The sequence below is a fragment of the Hypanus sabinus genome, chromosome 14 (assembly GCF_030144855.1).
Source record: "Hypanus sabinus isolate sHypSab1 chromosome 14, sHypSab1.hap1, whole genome shotgun sequence".
Lineage (NCBI taxonomy): Eukaryota > Metazoa > Chordata > Chondrichthyes > Myliobatiformes > Dasyatidae > Hypanus > Hypanus sabinus.
In genome coordinates this window covers 64,645,264-64,671,440 of record NC_082719.1, presented here as the reverse complement: position 1 = coordinate 64,671,440, position 26,177 = coordinate 64,645,264, and the positions used below count along the sequence as shown (strand labels likewise).

The window sequence follows — 26,177 nt, the reverse complement described above, 5'->3', positions numbered from 1 at the left end:
TTTCCATATGCTAAAGGCTTGATCTGTCAAGGAAGGTTTAAAGAAAAAATTAAATAAAATAGGGCTATCAAGCACAAAGTTTTTCATAGTAAAAAATTTCCGAAATTGAAACCAAATTCGTAATGTGTGTTTAATAACAGGATTAGATATCTGTTTATTGAATTTAACTAAATCAGCAGGAAGAGAAGAACCAAGAACAGAGAATAAAGAATATCCCTTTACCTCATTGCATTCCAAATTTACCCACTGCGGACACAATAATGAGTCCAAATCTAATTTCCAATACGTTAGGTTACGAATATTATTCGCCCAATAATAAAATCTAAAGTTAGGCAAAGCTAAACCACCATCTTTTTTAGATTTTTGTAATTGCCTTTTACTTAACCTGGGGTTTTTATTTTGCCACACAAATGAGGAAATTTTTGAATCAATGTTGTCAAAAAAGGATTTAGGAATAAAAATTGGTAAGGCTTGAAATAAATATAAAAATTTTGGTAAAATCATCATTTTAATAGCATTAATCCGACCAACTAATGATAGGAATAAGGGAGACCATCTTGTAGTAAGATGTTGTATTTGAAGAAGCATAGGTAAAAAATTCAGTCTAAATAAATCTTTATATTTCTTGGTAATTTTTATACCTAAATAGATAAAATTATCAGTAACAACTTTAAATGGAATCCTGTCATTCAATAAAGTTTGCGCGTTTAAAGGGAATAATTCACTCTTATCTAAGTTTAATTTATAACCAGAAAAACTACCAAATTGAGCCAATAAGGATAAAATAGTGGGAATAGATCTATCAAGATCAGAAATATATAACAGCAAATCATCAGCATAAAGTGATAATTTATATGATTTCTCATTACGGGTAATACCAAAAATATTAGGAGATTCACGAATAGCAATGGCTAAAGGTTCTAATGCAATATTAAATAATAAAGGACTTAAAGGACAACCTTGTCTCGTTCCACGAGATAATTGAAAAAAGGAGGATCTATAATTATTTGTAAGAACAGAAGCAACAGGTTTATAGTATATTAGTTTAATCCATGATATAAAATTAGGACTAAAATTAAAATTTCTCAATGCAAATAAATATGTCCATTCAACTCTATCAAAGGCTTTTTCAGCATCTAATGAGATAACACATTCTGGGACTGTGGGTGATGAAGTATGAATTATATTAATCAATTTTCTAACATTAAAAAAAGAATACCGATTCTTAATGAAACCAGTTTGATCTTCTGAAATAATCTGTGGTAGTACCTTTTCTAATCTAGTGGCTAAAATTTTTGTAAGAATCTTAGAATCTACATTTAATAATGATATAGGGCGAAAAGATGTACATAAAGTAGGATCTTTATCTTTTTTAAGAATTAGAGAGATAGTAGCTTCATAAAAAGATTGAGGTAATCTCTTCTTAGTAAATGCATCGTTAAAGATTTCACATAACCAAGGGGAAAGCAAAGAAGAAAAAGTTTTGAAAAATTCTACAATATAACCATCAGGGCCAGGAGCTTTCCCTGAATTCATTGATGAGACAGCCTCACCTATTTCGGCCATAGAGATAGGAGCATCAAACAAGCTACGATCTTCACCAATCAGTTTAGGAATATTCAAATTGTTAAAAAAATTATCCATCATGGACAGGTCACCATCAAATTCTGATTGATATAAAGATTTATAAAAATCTTGAAAAGTATTATTGATTTCTTTATGATCAGTGGTTAAATTACCGTCTTGTTTACAAATTTTAATAATTTGTCGCTTGGTCGAAATAGCTTTTAATTGATTAGCTAACAGTTTACCAGTTTGATCACTGTGAATATAGAATTGAGCTCTGGTCCTAATTAATTGATTTTCAATTGAAGAAGATAATAATAAGCTATGTTCCATTTGAAGCTCAACTCTCTTCTTATAAAGTTCTATGGTAGGAGTCACGGAATAAATCTTATCAATTTCCTTAATTTTATCCACTAATAAAGCAATATCTAAATATCTTTGTTTCCTTTTACCAGCGCTAAATGTATTAACAGTTCTAAAAGGAATATCATTATATGTACTACAGGAGCATTTAATGGAAAAATTCACTTTTATTCAAATTAAGTTTATATCCTGAATATTTTCCAAAATCTTTGTGTTTCCAAAAGATTTGGAATTGATTCCTCAAGATTCGAAATAAAAAATCAAAAGATCATCTGCATAAAGAGAAATCTTATGTATGGTTCCATTTATAGAAATACCATGAATATTTTTGGCCTCCCATAATGTTATAGCTAAAGGCTCCAATGCAAGATTAAATAATAAAGGGCTTAATGGACAACCTTGTCTAGTACCACGAGAAAGTGAAAAGAAAGAAGACCTGTAATTGTTAGTAATGACCGTCGCAATAGGGTTCTTATAGATCATTTGAATCCCTCTATTAAAATTATTACCAAAATCAAATTTTTCTAATACTTTGAACAAGTATGGCCACTCAACTCTATCGAATCCCTTTTCTGCATCAAGAGAGATAACACATTGAAGTTGCTTAGATAATGGTGAATAAATAATGTTCATCAATCTCCAAACATTAAAGAAAGAGTAACGGCTGTTTGGTCCATAGAGATGATTTTAATTAAAAATTTTCCAAGTGGTTAGCCATTATTTTAGAAAGAATTTTTGTATCCTCATTTAATAGCGAAATAGGTCTATAATGAGCATTCAACAGGGTCTTTATCTTTTTTAAGAATTAAGGAAATAGATGCTTCATAAAAAGAAGGTATATACCCTTCTCAAAGGATTCATGAAATATTTCCAAAAGATACGGAGAAAGTAATCTTGCAAATTTTTTGAAAAATCCCACCGAATAACCATCAAGTCCAGGAGCTTTACCTGATTGCATTGATAAAATAGCTTTCTGAATTTCATGCTCGGTAATTGGAGCATCAAGCATCTGTTGATCTTCATCAGAAATTTATGGAAATTTAATCTTATGTAAAAAAGCTTCCATTTTGGAGGAATCTGCAGGAAATTGAGATCTATAAAGATCAGAGTAAAAATCTTGAAAAGTGTTATTAATATCCTCATAGTTACTTACCATATCTCCATTGTTTTTATGAATCTTTAAAATTTGTCTTTTAGCTCTAACTGCTCTTAGTTGGGAAGCTAAGAGCTTATTAGTTTTATCCCCAGAAATATAAAATTGATTTTTCAATTTAAGCAAATATCCTTCAATAGGATATGTTAGTAATAAGTTATACTGTGATTGTAGTTCTATTCTTCTTTTAAATGAAACATTTGGAGAGATTGCATTAATGTTATCTAATTCTTTAATTTGTTTAGAAATTTTATCTAATTCCATTCTTGTTTGTTTCTTCAATTTAGCTATATATGATACAATTTGACCACGTAGATAAGCTTTTAATGTATCCCAAATTACTAACTTTGAGATGTTTCCTATATTATTAAAGAGAAAAAATTCTTTTATCTGAGTTTCAATAAACTCAACAAATTCTGCGCTTTGTAATAAATGTTCTGGAAAACGCCAAAATAGTCTGGTAGAAACAACATCTTTCAATTCAAATATTAAATTTAAAGGAGCATGATCAGAGTTAGCAATTGCATCATACTCACATTTCTGAACATTACATAAAAGTCGAGGGACTATAAAATAGTCAATTCCCGAATATTTATTATGAACACGTGAGAAAGAGAAATATTCTCTATCACTAGAATGCATATGCCTCCAGACCTCAATTAAACCATAATCAATTAAAAAGAAATTAATAAGTGATGTAGAATTTGCTTAAAGGATTTAAGCAGGTATTAAAATCACCACCCATTAATAACATATATTCATTTAAATCAGGTAATAGAGCAAAAACAGCTTTAAAAACTGAGGGATCATCAACATTTGGTCCATAAATATTAACCAAGACCATTTTCTTAATACAAATTATTCCTTTAACAATTAAAAATCTACCATTAATATCGGCTATAATATCCTCCTGATTAAAAGGAATATTAGAATCGATAAAAATAGAGACACCTCTAGTTTTACTCTGGGAATTTGCATGAAATAGAGGGCCCTTCCAAAATTAAAAAAATCGATTTTTATCACATAACCTGATATGTGTCTCTTGAGCAAAAATTATATCAGGCTGGAATCTTACGCTTAATAGGGTGATTCCAACCGCGAACATTCCAAGTTAAAACATATAACTGTTTAGATATGATCATGAAATTTTGTATCTAAAAAAGTAGTTTGACGCATGTCAGGATAAAGTGATCGAAAATGGCGGAGATGAACAACAATAAAAATAATTAGCATATGCTCCAGGATTCCATAATGGGGATAAAAATAGAAGAAAAACACCAAAACTACAAAGCCCAGAAGTTGATGTCAATCGACGCAAGCCCCAAGAAAAGCATAGTTGCCAATACAACTCCACCTAGCTAACTAATAAAATAATAATAATAATAATAATAATCTCTATCTCCCTCTACTGAATATAAATCTCGTTACAGACAACGTATATCTCAGTATAATTAACTTGGAAGGATAGTGTTTTTCTTGTAAAACCAAACGACCTTCAATTTGAAAGTAACCTTCATAATATTAGATAAGGGAAGAAAAAGACATCCAAAACAATTCTTGAAATATTTGCACAAAAGAAAAACAATCGCCATCTTTAAATTGTCCAATCTGTCTTTAAAGTACAAGGAAATCCAAATAATTACTTTAAAAAATCTTCAATAAAGCATACGGAATAAAAAAACCCAATTAATTCATTTAAATGCTGCAAAAAAGAAAGTTCTAGATGGTTCAAACTTAACTGCAGCCCATCAACAGTTCTCGCGCTATATCTTCTGAGGTTAAAACCCTCCAAACCAGTCTTTTTCAAAAATAAAAATACATTTTAAAATAAAGACTTCCTGTGACCGTCAGATCTTCCAATTTTATCAATCTTTACACCACAAGACACTCAAACCATTATAAATCATTCAACTTCAGGCTTCAAATTCGTCGTCATTGAAATATTTGCACAGAAGAAAAAACAATTGCCATCTTTAAATTGTCCAGTCTTTCTTTAAAACGTGAGAAAATCCAGGTAATTACTTAAAAGAAACTTTATAAAAGCATATAGAACAAAAAAAACAGTTGGTACATTTAAATGCTACAGAAAAAAAATCTAGTTGGTTAAGAATTATCTTGTCTTTCAACAGTTCTCCCACTATATCTTCAGAGGTTAAAACCATTCAAGCCAGTCTTTTTCAGAGATAAAAATATATTTTAAGGTAAAAACTTTTATAACCATCAAATCTTCTAATTTCTTCACTTTACACCACGAGACAATCAAACTATTATAAATTATTCAATCTTCAGACTTCAGATTCGCCATCAGACTCGTCAGATAAGGAATTAATAAAACGCAGTGCTTCAGCTGGATCATAGAAAATACGAACTCCAGAATTTTTAATAATGATCCTTAATTTTGCTGGGTACTGTAATAATGGGAAGAGCTTCTTTTGATAGGCTGGTTTCTTAGAAGGAGCAAAAGCAGCGCGTTTCTTAATTTCACGTGGAAAATCTTCAAAAAAACGGACTTCTGAGCCTTGAAATGAAAATAATCTTTGTTTTCTAGCAAGCTTAATAATGCGATCCTTGTCGCACAATATGCCTGTTTTTACCTTCATCCAAAGATTTTAAAGCACTGGTTCTGTGAGCCGATTCGATCTCCGGGAGTTGTGAACAAACTTCCAGAAATAAAGACTGAAACGTTTTAGCAAAATAATCCAGTGTGTTGGCAGATTCTGATTTTTCTTTTAATCCAACAATTCGAATATTATTCTGACGTGAACGAGCTTCCAAATCCACAATTCGTTGTTGAGCCTTTTCCAAACGAGAAGAGAGGTCAGCCGCATTTAGATTAACTTCTTTAAGATCGAGGCTTAAAGAGTCAATTTTTTCTTCAAATTTCTCTTTCAGTTGAGTTATTTCAGTGCAGATACTGCTGATTCGAGATTCTAATCTCTTGACCCAAGGGGGTTCTTCTGCGAACTTGTCGGCCTTCTTAGATTTCCCATTAGACGGGTCTAGTTTTCGTCTGGTGGTCTTCAAAGTAGCCATAACTATTGCTGTACAAATTCGACTGAATAAAGTTAAAATCTCAAAGTTTAAATCGGAAAAGGGAGAGATTAAAGGCAACTGAATCTGACATGTCCAAAAGTAGGAGGCGGAGTCAAAATATAACAATAATATAGCTCAAGACCTTGAGTGTTATGACCTGCAGATTGATGGTGCACAGATACTGTCCTGGAACCACATTACTGCAAGCATTTCTAATCTTGTGCAAGTGTAACTTCAGACGAATGCAATCCAGTTTGTTTTCTACCAAGCAAATACTAGAGGGCAGCACTGATGGGAGGGGATAGCCTTTACCCCTGCACGAAATTCAGCAGCACACAGCCAGCTCTATCCTCTCCTCTCCAGATGGCTGTAACAAATAACCCCAAAGCATGAGGGCCTTGTCCGCCACAATTGAGGTCACATAATTCCCCTGCCATTGGTCTTGCCCAGGAACCAGTAAATCAGATCAGTAAATGTCCAACAGGATCTTGCGATCACAATTAAAACTGTCCAAGCCAATTGTTTTCACTGTTTGTTGGATTGTGCTCTGCCTCTGCATGCAGCCTCTTGACACCTTCACCCTGGATGGCTGAAGCAGGTTGCAAACTGGTGTGTAACAAGTTCAGCTCCACCACTATTGATCAACTCACTACTAGGATAGACTTGCTGTACTTGATGCTTCTTTCTTTATGGTTGTAGTTTGAGTGACTGAGTATTTCCTGCCTTTACTTCATGCCCTATTAGACTGAAGACTGATGCTGTGCAAGATTCTGATCAAAAAGTTATCTTGTGTGCTCCACCAGCAGTGCAGCAAAATTGAAAATACATATTAGAGCATTGTATGGTTAATATGCACATTTTAAAATTCAACTGTACTAATTCTCACCCAATCTCTTTGGAAGTTGATTCCTAATGCAGTAACAGAATTGTAGAGGAATACAAAATGGAAATGGAAATGGACCCTTTTTGTCCACGAAATCCACACTGACCATCATTTACCCAATCCCTATATTGATCCCTTTTATTGAAATTATCTGTATATATTACTTTAAAATAGGTTGTTAATCAAGATTGCTTGATTTAAAATCTGGTATTCCTGTTGAACAGTTCTGTTCATTCATTTTTCTCCACCATCACACTAATGGAAATTCAGTTGCATAAAAATGTAGATCACACTGTTTGGTTTTGAATATGAAACACTCTTGCTCAGTGTGATTGAACAAATTATTGATTAGCTGGTAGATTGCAATCTCAGAAACTTTTGCATTAAATAATCTTCCTTGTAATCTTCCAGGACGGATACACGAGGCAATGGTGACATCGTTAAATGATGATAATGAAAGTGCTACTGTGGAGTGGATTGAAAATGGGGATACAAAAGGAAAGGAGGTACACTTGCATGTCCATAAATCAGTGCGTTTGCTATACTGCGGTAAACTATATTTGCTGAAATAGTATTTCTGAAATATATATTTTTAGAATTTTCCATTATGTCTACCAAAGTTTTGTCAAAATAATGCTTATGGGATTTAAAATGCTTGGAGCTTCATGCTTGGCTGCTGGGCATTCACTGGAATTATTTTCAGTTTGTCTTTCATAGTTTTCCAAAATTTAGATATTCAGAATTGTATAGGTTCAAAATTGTATACAGTCATCTGCAAATTCATTAATTTAAAAAAAAAGATTGTCAATCTTGAGTAAAGTTTTAATAGCAAAACTTGAATATAGTGTTTTTGGCTAATTACTATATATTAAACATTTTATGTCTTTTAAATAATAATAAGCTGCTTTTCAAAAACAATGTAGTGATGTATAATATTTATTATTAAAAATAGAAGCATTCAGAAGTTAGTAATTTTTAAATAAAAAAAAGTTGCAGAACCTGGAAATCCAAAGTTGCAGGCAACCCCTATTGCGTTATAGAAATGTGCCCTTGCTGATTATGACTTAAAAATTTTACATTCAGAACCAATTTGCTGTGTTGAAGAGAAGTAAATAAATGCAATTTTGCCAACTGTCATTTCTAAACGAATTCACGGATGATTATGATATGGATTGTTTTCTAGGAATACAACTTTATCTGTAATGTGTAGGTCTTGTGTAACAAAATGGCCACTGAAATTTAAAATAAAGGACAAAACCTTTAAAATACTCAGCAGGTCAAGGCAGCATCAGTGGAGAGGGAAAAGAATTAATAAACTTTAGAAAAATTTGTTAACCTTTCAGGTTGATGGCCTTGCATTAGATCTGGGAAATTTTAGACATAAATCAATTTGCAAAGAAATGGGAGTGTTGGGGGGGGGGGGGAATTTGGTTATATTTGTGATGAGAGAACAGAAAAGAGTGAAGGGCTCAAATTAGTTCAGCTGACTGAAAGAACATACAAACATGACCCTTGAGTCTGCTCAGCCATTGGCCGTAGAACAAGATTGTGATTGATCAGTTCCAATCAGGGTCTGATCCTAAAATATTGCTATTTCCATTCCCCCTCCCTTAAGATGATGCTGCTCAACCTGATGAGTTCCTGCAGCAATTTGTTTCTTGCTGCATCTGCCAGCGTCTGCAGTCTCTTGTATCTCATTGACTTTAGCAGTTTTGAATCCTATCCCGATGTTTCTTAATTAGTCTAATATTCAAAGATCTCCTTACCAATTCTCGAAGTGGAGAATTCCAAAGAGATCACTTTTTGAGTGAAGGTATTTCTTCTCATTTCAATTTTAAATGGTCTTTCCCTTATTTTGAGGCAATGGTCCCTAAACCTAGACTCCTTAGTAAGGAATTTGAATTGACTGTATTTCTTACATCCTTCACATACAAGAGGAGTAAAAATCTTCATGTTACATCTTCAGCTAAATGTGCCACGTGCAATCTTAGTAATTTATAATAATTTATAATAAATAGAACAGTCAATGTAATATAGAATACACTCAAATCACCGTGAGTTCATCAGTCTGATGGCCTGGTGGAAGAAGCCATCCTGGAGCCTGTTGGTCATGGCTTTTATACTGTGGTACCACTTCCCTGATATCAGCTGGAGTAGATTGTGGTTGGGATGACTTGGGTCCCCAGTGACCCTGCGGGCTTTTTTTTTACACACCTGTCTTTGTAAATGTCCTGAATCATGGAAAGTCACATCTACAGATGCGCTGAGCTGTCTGCACCACTCTCTGCAGAGTCCTGTGATTAAGGGAGGTACAGTTCCCATGGCAGTGATGTAGCAGTCAGGATGCTCTCTATTGTGTCCCTGTAGAAAGTTCTTAGGATTTGTGGGCCCATACCAAAGTTCCTCGACCATCTGAGGTAAAAGAGGTGCAGTTGTGCCTTTTTCACCACACAGCAGGTGTGTACAGACCATGTGAGGTCCTCGGTGATGTGGACGCCGAGGAACCTGAAGCTGTTTACCCTCTCAACCCCAGATCCGTTGATGTCAGTAGGAGTTAGCCCATCTCCATTCCTCCTGTAATCCACAACCAGCTCCTTTTTTTTGCGACATTGAGGCAGAGGTTGTTTTCTTGACACCACTGTGTCAGAGAGATGACTTCTTCCCTGTAGGCCACCTCACTATTGTTTGAGATAAGGCCAATCAATGTAGTGTCGTTGGCAAATTTAATTAGTAGATTGGAGCTGTGGGTGGTGATAGCGTCATGGGTATACTGGGAATAAATGAAGGAACTTTGTACACAGCCCTGAGTGTGTGTTTTCAGGCTCCTATACCACCACCTTGATAGTAGCAATGAGTAGAGGGCATGCCCTGGGTGATAGGGTCCTTAATGATGGATGCCGCCTTTTTGAGGCATTGCCTTTTGAAGATGCTAGGGAAGCTAATGCCCATGATGGAGCTGGCTGAGTTTGTAACTTACTGCAGAAGGCCCCTCCATACCATACCAGACCTTTTACTATCTTAATATGATTGATGGCTTTTTAAAATCTGCTTGTATCACATCCCTTTCACTACGTCTTTTGTACTGATATACACCATGACATATAGCTTTTTATATTTACTCTTCCTCTAGATTTTCTACATTTGTTTAGGGATTCCCTTACTCCTGGCACTACCTATTCCCTGGTGCAGTTGTGATACCCTGCTGGAGTTACATCTGCAACTGTAGAAACCCCCACCTGCTCTGGCTACCAAATCACTTGTAGCAGTGATTTTTCTCTTCATTCGTAGAGTTAAACCACCCATGGTGCTATGACTTTTGCTTTAGTTTAACATGCAAGAACATCTGTTCCCTCATGCCTGATTACCATTCAGTATGACTATTGCTGATCTGCCCTAGGCTGTAACTCCTCTTCTGTGTTAGATCCCAATTCCTTGATCTTTCAAAAATGTATCTACTTCCTCTGTGATCTGACCTTCCGTGATTGAACCTCTGAAAGTCTTCACAGAATTCCAGAGATTCAGCTTCTTGCCAAGAAGAAATTTCTTGTAACTTTGCTCCTTCATGAAAATGCTTGCATTAGTGTGAAAAAATCAGTATCTGTCCTTTTGTGCTTTCATTAAGTTCACCCCCTCAATACAAATCCAGTTTCTTTATCTGCTCTTGATAGGACAACCCTCTCATCCCAAGAATTTGCCCAGTGAATGTGATTTGGGCCACTTCCAATGCTAGTATTAAATAAGGGTGCAGAAAACTGCTTAATACTCAAGTACTGCCCCATCAAAATAGTGTACAATTGTACTAGTGTTTTCATAGAACATAGAACATAGTACAGGCTCTTTGGCCCATGATGTTTTGCCAACCTTTTAACTAACTTTTTAAGATCAGTTGTGTAACACTTCCCTTCTGCATAGCACTCACATTTTCTTTCATCCATGTACTTATGCAAGAGTTTTTTAAATGTCCATAATGTATCTGCCTGTACTGCCACCCCAGTAGTGCATTCCACACACCCACAATTCTGCTTTTAAAAAGAACCTATCTGATGTCCCCACCCACCCCATACTTTCCTATTTCTAAAATCCAAACACTTGCATAAAAGGCCAATATGTCATTTGCCTGTAAACCTTTTTGGGATTCATGCACAAAAGTGCCTAAATCTCTTGTACTTCATTCATTTGCAGTCAGTTTCCAGAAGTGCATGATCCCACAGTGATACATATTAGACTCCTTTTGCCAAATTTTCACCCATTCACTCAACTTTCCTGTATCTTTTGCAGTCTCGTTGCAGTACACCTGAGGAAAAAACTCTCTTAACCCATTAATACTCAGAAGGTGCCTTGGAGGTCTCTAGAACCACCTGTTATTCAAGTTACTTCAGCTGACAACACTCTTGTATTAGTGTCCTGGTGTTTTAATATACTGCTGGGTGTGCTTGATACGTGTCTAAATCCTGCTGTTCCTCAGTTTGCTCATTTAGCAGAATATACTTACCCTGAAGAACAGCTTAAGTTTCCTGGATTCCAGATGCAAATATTTCCACTGCTGCTTTTGAATTCACAGGAATTTTGTTTCCTGTAGTCCTTTCAAACTCATAAGGCGTTTTGCTACATTCCTTTAGTACTGACTTGGTCTATGTTGCCTGTGCTCCTTTTGCTCTCCCTAGTTGTCTGTGGCATTGAATTCTACAGGTTCACCACCATCTGGGTAAAGAAATTCCTCCTCATCTCTGTTCTAAATGGATGCACCTCTATATTGATGCTGTACCTCTGGTCTTAGAGTTACCCACTATAGCAGTGGTCATCAACCTTTTTAAGCCCAAGATCCCCTACCTTGGCCTTAGTGAAAGGCAAGTTCGACCCCAGATCGATTAGTTACACACATGCGCACCAGGGCAGAAAAGACGGAAAGTAAAACCCTGCAACCCAGAAGTAGAAATAATGTATAAGCACCAGGGGTACCCACTCTTTTTTGCACCACAGACTAGTTTAATAATGACAATATTCTTGCAGACTGGGTTGTGGGGGGGGGGGGGTGTTAAACACGACAGGAATACAGCGATACTTGAAGCAGGTTCCTTATGTCCAGTCTATTCCACAATTTAGATTTTGTGGCTCTCAGCACTTAGCTTCTGTCCCGCTTGCTCATGCTTTTTCCGCTCACAAAACTCAACAGGTTTGTCTTTAAGTGCAGTTTTGTTGGACTCAAGGTACTGAAGCAGTTTTCATTGCCTCATTAGACAGCCTCCCGGCCCAAACTGCAGCCTCCCGCCCACCAGCCGCCTTGGCGTGGTGCGGCTGGTCGTGGGTGGGATGTGAGGACAAGGTCAGGGCCGGAGGTCCCCATGCTGGAGCTGCAGCGGTTGCAGTCCGGAGAGAGCGACTGGCTGAGCGAGGAGTGCGACAGGGCGTGCGCCTGCCCCCCTGCTTGTAGGATCTATCGGCCAACAAAAGTTTGTTTCAGTCGATGGCAGGGCAGTAGCTGTTCTGCTACTTACGAAACCCTGAGCCCAAATTAGGTTCTCTGCAAATATTTTAGCACCGGGTTCCCCTCGAACATTCAGTGTGGTAAACAGGTTTAGAGGCAACACCCATCTGTCCGTGCTCCAGGCCAGTAGCAACAGCACTTCCTGCCGGCCGCGCAAAGCTAATTAGTGATCCCTGGCTCAAGGGTATCATGGTATTTAGGAGACTGATGACCTCGTGTGTTCAACAGTGGGCATGATGGAATGAAGAAAGGTGCAGCTGACTCTTATCGTTTCATATCGTTTCCTCGTGGCCTGGTAGTTAAGTGGTTGGGGACCACTTAACTACACTGTGTAGTGCGGGGGAGCTACACACATGCACACTGGGCAGAAAGAATGGAACTAAATCCCTGCAACCCGGAAACAATCTCTCAACAGTATTTGTCAAAGGCTTTCTGAAAATACAATGACACAACAGCCACTGACTCTCCTTTGTCTATGCTGCTTGTTATTTCCTCAAAGACTTCTAATAGATATATCAGGTGAGATTTCCCCTAAGAAAACCATTTGGACTTCAGCCTACTTAATCATGTGTCTCCAAGTACCCCAAAACCTCATTCTTAACAATGGACACCAACTCCTTCCCAACTGCTGAACTGGTCTATCGTTTAAATTTTCTTCTACCTCTCTTCCTTCTTTAACATTTTGCAATTTTCCAGTCCTTCAGAACCATTCCAGATCCTAGTGAACTTGGAGTCATTCTACTATATCTTGAATTGTCGAAGCTATTTGGAGAGCATTATATGAACATTAGTTTTTAATTCTTTTAAAGAATGCTTCTTATGTGATTAATGATTTCTAAAAGATTTGTTTTTGTGTATAATATGTACAATCTTTCAATTAACAGATTGATCTTGAAAGTGTTTTTGCACTGAACCCAGACCTTGCACCGGATGAAGAAATTGAGCCAAGCCCTGAAACACCACCACCTCCAACACCTACCATCAAAACTAATAAGATAGTGAAGGTCTGTTAATTTCATAACTGTATTTATATATTGGTAATTTATTTATTGATAATTTTCTCTGATGTTCCTCAGAAGTAAACCTAGATTATAGGTAGGGAGAATTGTGAAATCTGTCATGATACTCAAAGGTTTTTTGACTTCTTCTTACTTATTTTTTTTGTTGTAGGTGAATAGCAGTTGAATAGTTTTTAATTTCAATTTGGTATGTATATACTCAGCTGTCTCTAAATAAGAACATTATGTTCCAACAAGTCTTGTAGATTTATTACTCCCAATCCATAATGATAACCACTGTGTTTCGGATAAAATTGCCGTATTAATTTTTCAGTGTTTTTTAAACCATGGTAATTTTTTTATAAACATGAGTTTCGCTGGTGCTAGGTTTCCATTAGCACCAGTGAAGATCCCACTAACGGAGTTTATCCAGTGATCGGAGACTTTTGTCTACCTCTTTATTGTCATCTACATAATAAATGTATTCCCTGATTACAAGCACAGGATTGTACAGCCATTCAGTCCGTCAGTATTGCCCTGTCTAAATTATAGGAAGTACTTCTGAAAATTCTGATTGAATAACTGACAGGAAGAACAAATTGTGATGTTTACTTTTTATTATAGTAATTTGAAAGTGTCTGCTACAGAAACAGTGTAGGTGGAAGTTGAAAAGGGTGGGCTGAGACTTCTGTAAATGGTCCAGCAGGTGAACTTACAAAATGCATTGTTGGTGCCTTGGGTAATCAAGATTCTTTTTTTTGTGCAGAAAGTCAACATAGTATAAACACAGTTTCTATAATATTGCAATTTATGTACGGCACACTCAAAATTCTCTTAAGTACTTTTTGAATGAGCCATTTAAGTTGCTTTTATAGGGATTTTCAGAGAACTTGAGAGACTGATGTTTCACTTGGCTGGCTGATTCTGATATCAAAACCTCTTCATACTGTAGTAAATATTTGCAATTATCTAACCAAAAGGAATGCAAATGTTCATTTCCTAAGTGAATTTAAGAAAGGGGTTGATAAAAGTCCTGTTATTTCTTCCAATCTCTGCGGTGTTCTTTACTATAACAGAAATTACTACAAACAATTCTCTAATCCCACTCACTTCAATATTTGCTTGAGGTTTCAAGCCTCATGTCCAACTGTCTTTTCCCCTCCTTTACCATTTGTATTCCTTGTTCAGTCTTCTATTATTCCCATTTAAATCGATGAAATGAACTGTTATTAATATGACTGCTTGGAAAGAGTCTGCTTAGAAGTTGTATATGGCTGTTTGTTTATTTTTTTACATCTCTTAACTTCAACCTTTAAAATGATAATACTGCTTTTGCATTATTTTGAAGAATCGCCGGACTGTAGCTGCTAAGAATGAAACTCCAGCCAAGGATAACAGAGGTAATTTTAAAATTTAGTAAAGGTACTGCTTTTATTTTCTGAATAACTAATGAATTGGATCATTATGTTGGTAATCAGTAATTGTGAAAACAGCTGATCACTGAATTGATTTTAATTTGTATGGAACTGTAGTGATTGCAATTCAGAGCCATTTAAGCAATTTTGAGGCTTTTTTTTGTACTTCCAAGATTAAAGTACATTTTTGGCAATTTTAATGATTTAGTTCAAAGGGAATATAAGCCAAAAAAAAGTGTTGAATTAACATTTTTTTGGCTTGCTTTGTTTAAGGTTACCCTTTTAGTAAGGTAGGATTGCAGATAGATAGCATGTAAAATTTAATATAGAGAAGTGTGAAATAGTGTACTTTGGTAGAAAATAAACTCGGCAATTAGAGACTAAATGGTTCAGTTTTAAAGAATCTGAAGGAGCAGGGTGATCTGGCTATTCATTTGTAAAATTCTTTAAATGTAAGAGGGGACAGCGAAAGAGCATCTGAGGTCCAGGGATTAAATAATCCATAAACATAATACAATAAATAATTACAGGGAAATTATGTTGAACTTGCATAAACAATTGCTTATTTTAAAGTTAAGGTGTTAGGTCCAGATCCATTAGGAAATACAGAAACAGTGCAAAAATACTGATACTGACTAGAATGGTTCCAGGATTGAGTGATTTCATATTAGGATAAAGAAGCTAGAGGTGTACAAGATCATGACTAATATTGAGAAGGTAAATAGAAGAATGTTTTGGTTAATCAGCAAATAGTTAAAGGATCAGTATTAAAAATTACAAGCAGAAGGTAAAAAGGGTTATGAGGATGAATATTTGAAGTTGTAGTCAGAACCTGGAATCCTCTGCCTGTTCGGCTGGTGAAAACTGAATCAGTGCCTTCAAGGTAGAATTGGATAAACAAGAAAGTATATTTGGAGACCACAGGAAAAGGGCAGAGGAATGAAGGTGAAGAGATTTGTTTCACTAGATGCTGATTTGGACTCCTAGAGCTGAATAGCTCTTACCTATGCTGCTATAACTATATGAATATAAGTCAAGAACTGAAAACTATGCCCTTTTACAGATTGTTACTTACTCATTATGTTCAATTGCTTCTGGAGGGATTCTGAGTGCATTGAGCTTTGCGTAATGAGTGCTAGCGATTTTGTTGACTAACTTTTCAAATCTTGAAAATGTGCTTTGCTGAATGGATCTGCAATGGATTGTATTAGAACAGTCATGGGGGCAAAATCTACTTGACCTTGTTCTTCTGTCAGTGTATCTGTTGTAGCCGAATGTGTGAGCAACACCTTTGTAAGTGTATACTTGTAGAGTAGTCATTGTGGAAGTAAAGTTCTGTCTTCATTAGTGGTCTCTTCAGGTACAGTATAAAATTAAAATGTAATTTATGCCTCACCTAAGCTTTGAGTGCTTCCCCAACCCTCTCCATGTAGGCCAGTGTCATTGTCAATCCATGCTATTAAGGCAAAACAATATCTGAGAAAAATGTCGGCAACCATCTCTGTCTACTCCCTTGCCACTGACACCGAGTTAAACTTCAAATCAGTTCTCCTTGGTCATTTCCTTTATCCCAGGCTGAGTGTCTAGCTAGCACTGCTATCTCCTGCAGGTACTAAGATCAGCTAGCTTGGATAAACTAGTTTAGACTGACTGACTGACTGGAATTAAGTGGCTTGATCCAACCTACACCTAAATGTTTTAGCAGAATGTAGATCTGACCCGACTGATCTTGATACATTTTGTTAAAACCTTTTGTGCTTAACTCGGGAGGCTAGGCTTTACTTCAGATTGAGAGCATCTCTGTTGTTTTTTGTGATTAAACCAATGTGCTAAGTAGAATTGATCTAGAATTGTGCAGTTTACAATTATGAATCCAACAGTTGCTGCAGGTCATTAATTGTAACAATTGTATTCCAACACAGCCTGTGGTAACCTTGTAATCTACCAAAATTCCTGGAATCTGGAGAAGTCCTAGAGCATTAGCAAACTGAAGTTGTAAGATCAGCATTCAAGAAAGGAGCCAAGAAACAGGATACTACAGGGGTTTATTCTGATGTCTTTCCCCCTTCCTTCTCAGTCCTGAAGAAAGGTCTCAGCCTGAAACATCAACTGTTCATTCATTTCCATAGATGCTGCCTGACCTTCTGAGTTCCTCTAGCATTTTGTGTGTTGCTTTGGATTTCCAGCATCTGCAGACCTTATCATGTTTATTATCGGCCTGGGTTTTTTATCAATCTTTGGAGAAATATTGAGAATCCATTAACAAGGAGGTAGAAGTAGAACAATTGAAAATAACATAATCAAGCAGAATCAACGAGGTTTTATAAAAGGGAATTTGTGTTTGACGGATTTGCTCCGTGTTCTTTGAAGATAAAACAAACAGAATAGATAAAGGGTACCCAGTAGGTAATCGGATTTCCAGAAGTTATTTGATTTGTTGCCAATAAAAAGGATTTGGGGTAATGGCCTGATTGAGGGAGTGGTTGTATAATGAAAAACAGTGAGCTGGGATAAATAGTTCATTTTCAGATTGTCCATCAGTAAGTAAGGGGATCAGTGCTGTGGTTTTGTCTATTTATAGTGTGCATTAATAATTTGGATGAAGTGATCAGTACATTTGAGAGATATTTAAATGGTGACATATAGGCAAGGCATAAAAAGCTGTGGTCTTAGTTGTGGCAAATGGGATCTGTATAGTTGAGCACAAGGTTGGCTTGGATGCAGTCTAAAGGGCCCACTTCTGCACTGTACAACTCCATGACTGCATAATTTCATGTATGAGCAGCTTACTGTAGAAGAAATCTTGTTCAAAGTAATTCAGTCCAGTTATGAACTCATGAATTTGATCTTGGGAAGCTTTAGGATTATGTTATATTAAGCAAGTGACAGATTATTTAGATTGAAAGATTCTTTTTTTTGTTCTCCCAGTGGCATCAACAAGATCAAGACCCAGTCAGCTTCCAGAACATTCATCAGCTACTCATCAGAATGGAAGTGTTACAGATATCTCTCCAGCCCAATCTGGAAAAAAAGATTTTGCACCACCTTGTAAGTGTAATATGATCTTATGTATGTATGTGAATAAGTGCTGGGGTACTTGTCAGTTTAAAGTATGAGGGTATGTGACTTTGAGTGAGGCATTTATGGGGATTCAGAAGGTTGCTTTGGAGAATCCTCAGGCCTTAGTTTTTTATATTTGCTAGAATCTTTGCAAACATACTAAATCTCAAACTCCCAATGAAGTGTAGCCACTGGCATGCCTTCTTTGAAATTGCATCGATATGTTGAGTATGTGCCTGATATTCCAAGTTAGTGATACCCAGGAACTTAAAACTGTTCACCCTTTCCACTGCTGACTGTTTCTCCACAATTAATTCCTTCCTTGGTCTTACTGCCATTGAATGCAATGATGTTTAGTGACACCACTTACATAGCCAATCTATCTCACTCTTGTATGCTTCCTGATCATCATGAGGTTCTAACAACAATAGAGGGAGTTTGAGCTGTGCCAGTTAGGGGTGTAGAGTAGTAGTGTCATCACTTGAGTCAAGTATGATTGTTCTCCCAAGGGATTGTTCCCTTACTGGGGAACGCCTGTGTGTGACTTTGTTTAATATGGGAGGCTGATACATGGGCAGCCACCATGCGGTCCTTGACAGTTCGAAGTTAGGGTTCAGTGACTTGGCTTGCAAGATGACTGGGGAACCTTCACTGCTGCAGCTTTCCTCTGCCTTCACTCTCATTGTGATGTGTCATCATCTTCCGTCGAGGTTTTAGTTGGATTGCTCTTTGTCTGGAACTCTCCCTTGATCTTGCGGCCATAGTTGACCTTGGCAGGAGCTAGGCTGCAGGCGGCATTGCATTCAGAATCTCAGGAGGTCAGAATTCTTCCCACCACAGAAAAGGTGACAATCCTCTGAGGAGACGATAGAGCAGTGGGCTACAGATACATCCTTTGAGCACCTGTATTGATTGTCAGCAAGGAGGAAATGTTATTTCTGATCCTTACTGACTGTGGTCTCCCAATGAGGAAGTCGAGGAACCAGTTGCAGAGGGAGGTACAAAGGAAGGATGTATTATCAAAACGTATAGAATGGTAAGAACTCAGCAGGACAGAGGCTCAGGTTTTGAAGCTTGTTTCTTACTGCTGAGGGGTTGATGATGTTGAAAGCTGTGCTTTAATCATTAAACAGCAGCCTGACGTAAGTATTGTTGTCCAGGTTGTTTAGAACTCAATAGAGAGGCAGTAGGTAAATTGCAGCAGGCACAGTTAAATGCTTAGGAAGGAGTTCTTGCCATGGCCAACCTCTCAATGCAGTTCATCACAGTAGATATGAATGCTACTGTGAGCACTAGTCATTGAGACAGTTCACCTTACTCTTCTTGGGCACAGGTATGGTAGATGCCCTTTTGAAGCATGTGGGAACTTTGACTGCAGCAGTGAGAGATTGACGATATTCTTGAAAGCTTCAGCCAATTGATTGGCACAGACTTTCAATGCTCTACCAGGTACACCATTATCCTGATTCGTAGTGAAGCTTCAAAACTTTGGCCTCGATGCCTCCTTGTGCAATTGGATCCTCGATTTCCCACTTGTAGACCCCAGTAAGATTGGTAATGTCTCCACAATCTCCATCAGCACAGATGCACCATAAGCCTCTGTGCTTAGCCCCTGCCCTACTCGCTTTACACTTACGATTGTGTGATGAAGTACAGCTCCAATGCCATATTCAAATTTGCTGACAACACCACTATCGCAGGCGGAATCAATGCTGATGATGAATCGTTATATAGGAGGGAGACTGAAAATCTGGCTGAGTGGAGCCATAGCAACAGTCTCTCAGTGTCAGCATGACAAAGGAGCTGATTATTGACCTCAGGAGGAGAGAACCAGAGGTCCATGAGCCAGTACTCATGGAGAGGAGGAGAGGGCTAGCAACTTTAAATTCGTCAGTGTTATTATTTCAGAGGACATGTCCTGGGCCCAACACGTAAGTGCAATTATGAAGAAAGCGCAACAGTGCCTCTACTTCCTCAGGAGTTTGTGAAGATTCAGCATGACATCCAGAACATTTGACAAACTTCTGTAGACGTGCGGTGGAGAGTATATATTGACTGGTTACATCACACCCTGGTATGGAAACGTCAATGCCCTTGAATGGAAAATCCTACAAAAAGAGGTGGATCCGGTTTGGCCCATCACTGGTAAAGTCCTCCCCACCATTGAGCATATCTACATGATGCATTGTTGCAGGAAAGCAACATCTGTCATCAGTGACCCCTAGCACACAGGACATGCTCTCTTCTCACTGCTGTCATCAGGAAGAAGGTACAGGAGCCTCGGGACTCACACCATCAGGTTCTTGACCAAATGGGATAATTTTACTCAGCTTCATCATTAAAATGTTTCCACAACCTATGCACTCACTTTCAAGGATTCTTCATCTCATGTTCTCAGTATTTATTGCTTACTTATTTATTGTTATTATTACTTTTTCTTTTTATACTTGCATAGTTTGTCTTTTGCACTTTGGTTGAATGCCCAAGTTCATGCAGTCTTTCATGAACTCTATTATGGGTTTATTGAGTATGCCTGCAAGAAAATAAATCTCAGGGTTGTATGCAGTGACATATATGTTCTTGGATAATAAATTTACTTTGAGCTTTACTTTCTTGAAAGATATTCTGACGTCGGCTTTTGAGACAAATATCACTGGGTTGCCAGATCATGCATGGATTTGCACAGCTATAATTTTATCCTCCCTTTCAAAGTGTATATAAAGGTGTTGAGCTCATCCTTGAGTGAAGCATCTTAGCCATTATACCCTGTAGGAAGTGCTGGCCTGCAAACCCTGCCATTACTGACGTGCATCTGATTCCATCACTAACTTCACTTGCAATTACTTTTTGGCTCTTAAGTCTTCTGTAGGTTGGTCTTTGACTTGTATAATTGTGGATAGCCAGTCTTGAATGGCACAGATCTAACCCTAAGCAGACTTCTAATCCCAAGGTTCATTCATGGCTTCGGGTTTGGGTATGACCTGTATGTAGTTGAAGGCACATGCTCATCCTGACAGGTCTTGAAGTCGGTGATAACTGGCATATTCATTTAGATATGAAGATGTATCCCTGAATACAGTCCAGTCCAACAATTCAAAGCAGTCCTGTAAGCCCTCGTCCACCTCTCTTGATTCTACCTTCGTGATCCTCACCACTGGTTCTGCAGTCCTCAGTCTCTGCCTATATGCTGGGTGTAGAACTACAGTCGGGTGAATAAACTTAAAGCAAACAGTTGAAACTTCTATAGGAACAAATAGCAAAAGTTATTGTGCTCTCCTTGCAGAATGTAGCAGGAGAAATTATGTTGGAAGTAAGAAAATGTTTTGCCTGTTTTTATGGAAGAAGGTAGAAAAGGGTTTCTGAGTCATATAGAGAAAATCATGTAGTAGAACGAATTTCCGTTTTGCACTATTTTTCTTGCTTCAGTTCTTGGTGTAATGTGTCTCTGTGGAAAACACAAAGTAAGTCTGCTTTGAAATTTATCCTGAAGGCCATGAATACTGTAGAGTTTGAAATGATCATGGAAGTGATGTGATCTCAAAAATGCATGTAAATTGACTTGAGTGCAATATGAATTTTATTTTCTACATAGTGAATATGTGAAATGTTAGGTATCTCTTTTCATCATTCATAGAGGAAATGTTTATTTAATTGTACAGAAGTTTAGAGCCAACAAGATTTAGTGTTCATCCTCAAACTTCCGGTCAATTTTATCTTTCAGCCCGCAGAAAATCAAATTGTGTTAAAGAAGTTGAAAAACTCCAGGAAAAACGTGAAAAGCGGCGAATACAGCAACAAGAGATGAGAGAGAAAAGGGCTCAGGTTTGTATTTATTTATTGGACAAAATGCTTGTCCTTTACCTACCCAGCTTCAAAAAGGTTCAACATAACAGGTTAGTTAATAAAGTTAAAGCCTGTGGGAAGCAAGTGGAACTGGTAAACTGATATCAAAATTAATTAGCCCAGTAGGAGTAAACAAAGGACAACAGTGTTTTGTGATTGAAAGTTGTTAGTAATTGGATTCTGCTGAGCTCAATGCCATGTCTCTTGCTTTTAAATTTAGCGGCCATAGTTCACTAAAGATGTGAGAAGGAATGCATTTGGGAACTGGAAGCATATTAAAAGAAAGATGCAAAAAAACCCACAAAATTTGAAATATTCACAATTCGCTGAAGTTCACAGGGAAGATGGTTAAGTTGGTGATGAACACTTTTTTAATCATCAGTATATAGATTTGCTTGCAGGAGTGTGTTAGATTTATAGAAAACAGTATTTTCAACATATTCTGGTCTGTATAACAGGTAGCATATTATTGCACTGGAGACGTTATAGTGGAGATCTAGAAGGATGTTACCAGAATCAAAGAATGCATTGAATAGTGTTCTTTGGTACAGGTGAATAGAGTTGAGAGATCTCAGTTAATTGGTAAAGGAAAGACTTGTTTATGCTTTAATAGAATGGTCAGTATGGGGAAGGGGGAGTAACTTTAATATAATTGGTAGTGAATTAGAGCTGAGGAAGCTCCACCCAGTATGGGCACCTGGATTCCTTTTCGGTAAATTTAACTGGAAATTTGTGTGATTTGGTATTTGCACAATGAACCAAATGGCTTCTTGCTGGTGAAAGGGATGAAATGATATGATAGAGGATTCTGGGACTGCTAAGATTCTTAGTGTGATTATTTTGGGCTTTTACTCATCTTTGTTTCTTCTACATTTGGAATACTTTTCCAGTGCTTGAAGGAGATTTTGAAGCATCATCTATGTTATGCATGCATTTCAATGCCCCATCGATGCTAAGAAGGGCTGTCAGATTAGGTATTGATTGCTTTTCAAGTCACTTCAGCTTAATTTGCTATTCCTGAAAATAGTGAAGGGTCAACAAATTTACTTTCAAGCTATAACAATTTATAGAAATGTTACAATAATGAAACTTACTTGACTCGGCATTGGGTTGAGTATTTAGATCCAAGCGATAGTTAATATTTAAAGCTTAATGTGTTAACCTGTTTCTTTGCTTGGTCTCATCTCTGTTTATAAACCTTTGTGTGTTTTGGTGAGCGTACACTTCAGTCATTGAATTCTGAGAAATATTAAACTACTGGGACAGAAGATGATGTTTGGTTCATTTGTTCTTGTCAACCAAAAGAGGAGCTTCTTAGGTTATTCTGACTCCAATTTTGGTTCATAGCCTTGTTAGTTACGGCTTTGTTAAGTACTCATTCATTTACTTTTAAATGTCGAGTTTTCTGCACCAAATACCCTTGTAAGTTGGATGCAGGCTACTACCTCTGTCTGAGTAAAAACATTTTTGTTCCCTAACTTTCCTGTAACCTTTGTCCCTTGCTGTCTTATCTCCTTGCCAAGACAGATGGTTCTTCCTGTTCACCCTGTCCGTGGCTCTCTCAATTCTGTAATCCTTATATAATTCTGCCTTTGTTTAAGAGGGATGAAACTCACTATAGATATTTTCCTTTCTTAACTGTAATTCTGAATCTTTGTCCCTATTTAAATCTCCTCTGTACCCTCTTGTTAAGTTCACCGCTTCATTTATCCTATGGCAGAGATTTATTTGTTGGCCAACCTGGCCAGCCCAGCACAAGCTTGTGGTCCTTGTATCTGTGTTCTAAAATAATAGAATGGTAGTTCTGGTTGAAGTATTTTCCTTTAAATAGTATGCTTAAGGTTTATATCCTTTCATCTTAAATGGTTTCTTTCTTAAATTTAGCTAATGATTTTTTTGTATAGCAGAACACTTACAAAGTTAGAAATGATAAAACTAAATGCTCCATTCAGCAGCCACAATTTGGTATTGGGTATTTACTTTGATAAATTGTGCATTTAACAGGATGTTGATTCTACAAATCCGAACTGGGAAATTATGTGCATGATAAGAGAATTTAGATCAAGTCTTGACTACCGACCACTTATGGCTGCTGATCCAGTAAGTTACAAGTTTAAGCAAGTCAAATTGATCTGAGAACATTGTTTGGGTTTGCTTCATATGGATTTCATGTTTAAAATTATTCCCAAGTTATTTTAAATTGTATATTTGAAATCTGAATAATCTAGATGCAATTTGTCTTTGTTGTCAAAGTAATATTTAACTAATTTTTACTTGCTATATCATTTTAAATTTATCTAACTGAAGCTTCAAATGTAACAGAATAGAAAATTGAGAAAAGGAAGCCATGCCAATTTATAACATTCAGTTATATCATGACTTGTCTGAATTTTGGTTTAAATAAGGGTTTCTGCTTGACCCCATGACCCTTGATTCCCTCTAAGTCAGCACCTACAGCAACTGGTTTGAGAATGTCAAAGATTCTAAGTGCGTGGGCTGGAGCTAGAGTAGAATTCCTCTTCTTAAGCTTAAGTGATGACCTTTTATTTAGAGGCTCCAGTACCTAGCTTCCCCACAAGGAAAACGGTAGCATAGCAGTTAGTGTAATGCTATTACACTTTGTAAAATTGAAAAGGCAATGTTATATTTGAAGTATCTCTTTCTGGACCTGCTTTAAATACTTTAGTTTCTAATGTCATGTGGGATAGATATATATATGCATTTATACTTTTTAAAAATGCAGCATGCTTTTTTTTGTGTAGCATTCATTTCCTGCATTTTCACAGTAATTTCCAGATATTGCAAGCATAGGTCCAAAGCCTGAACAACGAGTCTTCTCTTCACTGCACTTACCTTGTCCAGGCACAGACAATCTTGCTTGTTCTTTGTCATTGGAGTATTGTTGGCTGTCAAATGTACAATTGATTTTGAGTAGTTTTAAATTTGTCACTCGGTAGGCTACATACAATACTCCCAAATTTACCGTCTTTTGAATTACTTTCACTGCCATCCGCAGCATGTAACTTCCATTTAAGAAATGTATTTTAAATAAAATTAATAAACTACAGATTTCACTATCTTCTGAAGGATTCAGCAGACCTAGGAGGTATGGCACCTTTCAACAGATGAAAGTTCCATCACCATGGCTGGAAGCAAGGCCGGGGGTGGGGGACTCCAAGCCAGGTTGAAACACAGAAGTGTGAGATCCCCTCTATCCAGCATCTTGATAGCAAAAGTGCAGTCACTGGAGAATAAAATCAAGGAATTGACAGCAAAATTGCTGTATCAGAGAAATACGAGAGATTGTTGTGTTCTATGTCTGATCGAGACATGGCCTACTCCCAGCATGCCAGATACGGTGATCAGACCTGAAGGCTTCTCAATTCACAGGATGGACTGAACTGCTGATTTGGAAAAGGCAAAAGGTGCAGTTGTGTGTTTCATGATAAACTCGTGGTGTTCGATGTGGCGGTTTTGTTGAACTTGTGTTCCCCCAACATTGAATATCTAACGGTCAAATGCCGTTTGTTTTATTTACATAGGGAGTTCTTCACCGTAATCCTATTTGCAGTTTACGTGTCACCAGTGGATGATGATAATCAAGCGTTTGAAATGCTGCATGATGCCATCTCCAAACTAGGTACAGTTCATCCTGACGCATTTCAAATCATAATTGGCGATAGCAATCAGGTTTGTTTGAAGAAAACACTACCCAATTACATCAGCATATATCCTGTAGAACCAGAGGTCCAACACACTTGACTACTGTTATACTAAGATATAGAATGCCAGGCTGTATTTTGGTAAATTTGATCACTTGGCTGTCCTTCTCTTACCTGCATACAGGCAGAGGCTGAACAGCAAAGTTGCAGAGATTGACAACAAAGAGGTGGTGTGGGAGCGACTGTGAGATTGCTTCGAGTTGGTGGACTGGACTATTGTTCAAGGACTAATCTGTGGATATCAATGAATACATCAGGGTTGTCATGGACTTTATTAAAACAGCTGTAGGCCAGTGACCCCCACAATACCATTCAAAGTCATCCCTTCCAGAAGACCCACAATCTGCTGAGGTACCAGGGCATGGTGCAATCACCAGAAAACCATCTCACAGGTGAAGTGACAAAGGATGAAACTTGAATCAACAAAGAATGCTCAACAGTTGTGGCTGGGCTTGAATGCTATCACCTCTTATAAAGTAAATCAAGTGATGTAAGCGACAACAGGGCTTCAGTTCAGATGAGCTCTGTGCCTTCTGTGCTTGCTTTGATTGTCAAAGCAAAGAGGAATAATCATGGTCTCCCACAGCCACGATGATCCTGCGAGTTCAATCTCTGAGGCCGACAAGTGAGCAGCTTTCTGGAGGGTGAACACATGA

The 26,177-nt window shown here is 37.3% G+C and overlaps 1 protein-coding gene across 2 annotated transcripts in view; it reads left to right on the top strand.

Annotated features, from left to right (window-relative positions):
- kif2a (kinesin family member 2a) overlaps window positions 1-26,177 on the top strand; it is a 113,723-nt gene that overhangs the window by 21,938 nt on the left and 65,608 nt on the right. For both annotated transcript variants that reach the window (XM_059989334.1, XM_059989333.1), the window contains exons 2-7: window positions 7,410-7,504; window positions 13,368-13,487; window positions 14,830-14,881; window positions 17,825-17,944; window positions 21,678-21,778; window positions 23,804-23,899. In XM_059989334.1, the coding sequence (XP_059845317.1) occupies window positions 7,410-7,504; window positions 13,368-13,487; window positions 14,830-14,881; window positions 17,825-17,944; window positions 21,678-21,778; window positions 23,804-23,899 (584 nt within the window). The remainder of the gene's footprint in view (window positions 1-7,409; window positions 7,505-13,367; window positions 13,488-14,829; window positions 14,882-17,824; window positions 17,945-21,677; window positions 21,779-23,803; window positions 23,900-26,177) is intronic.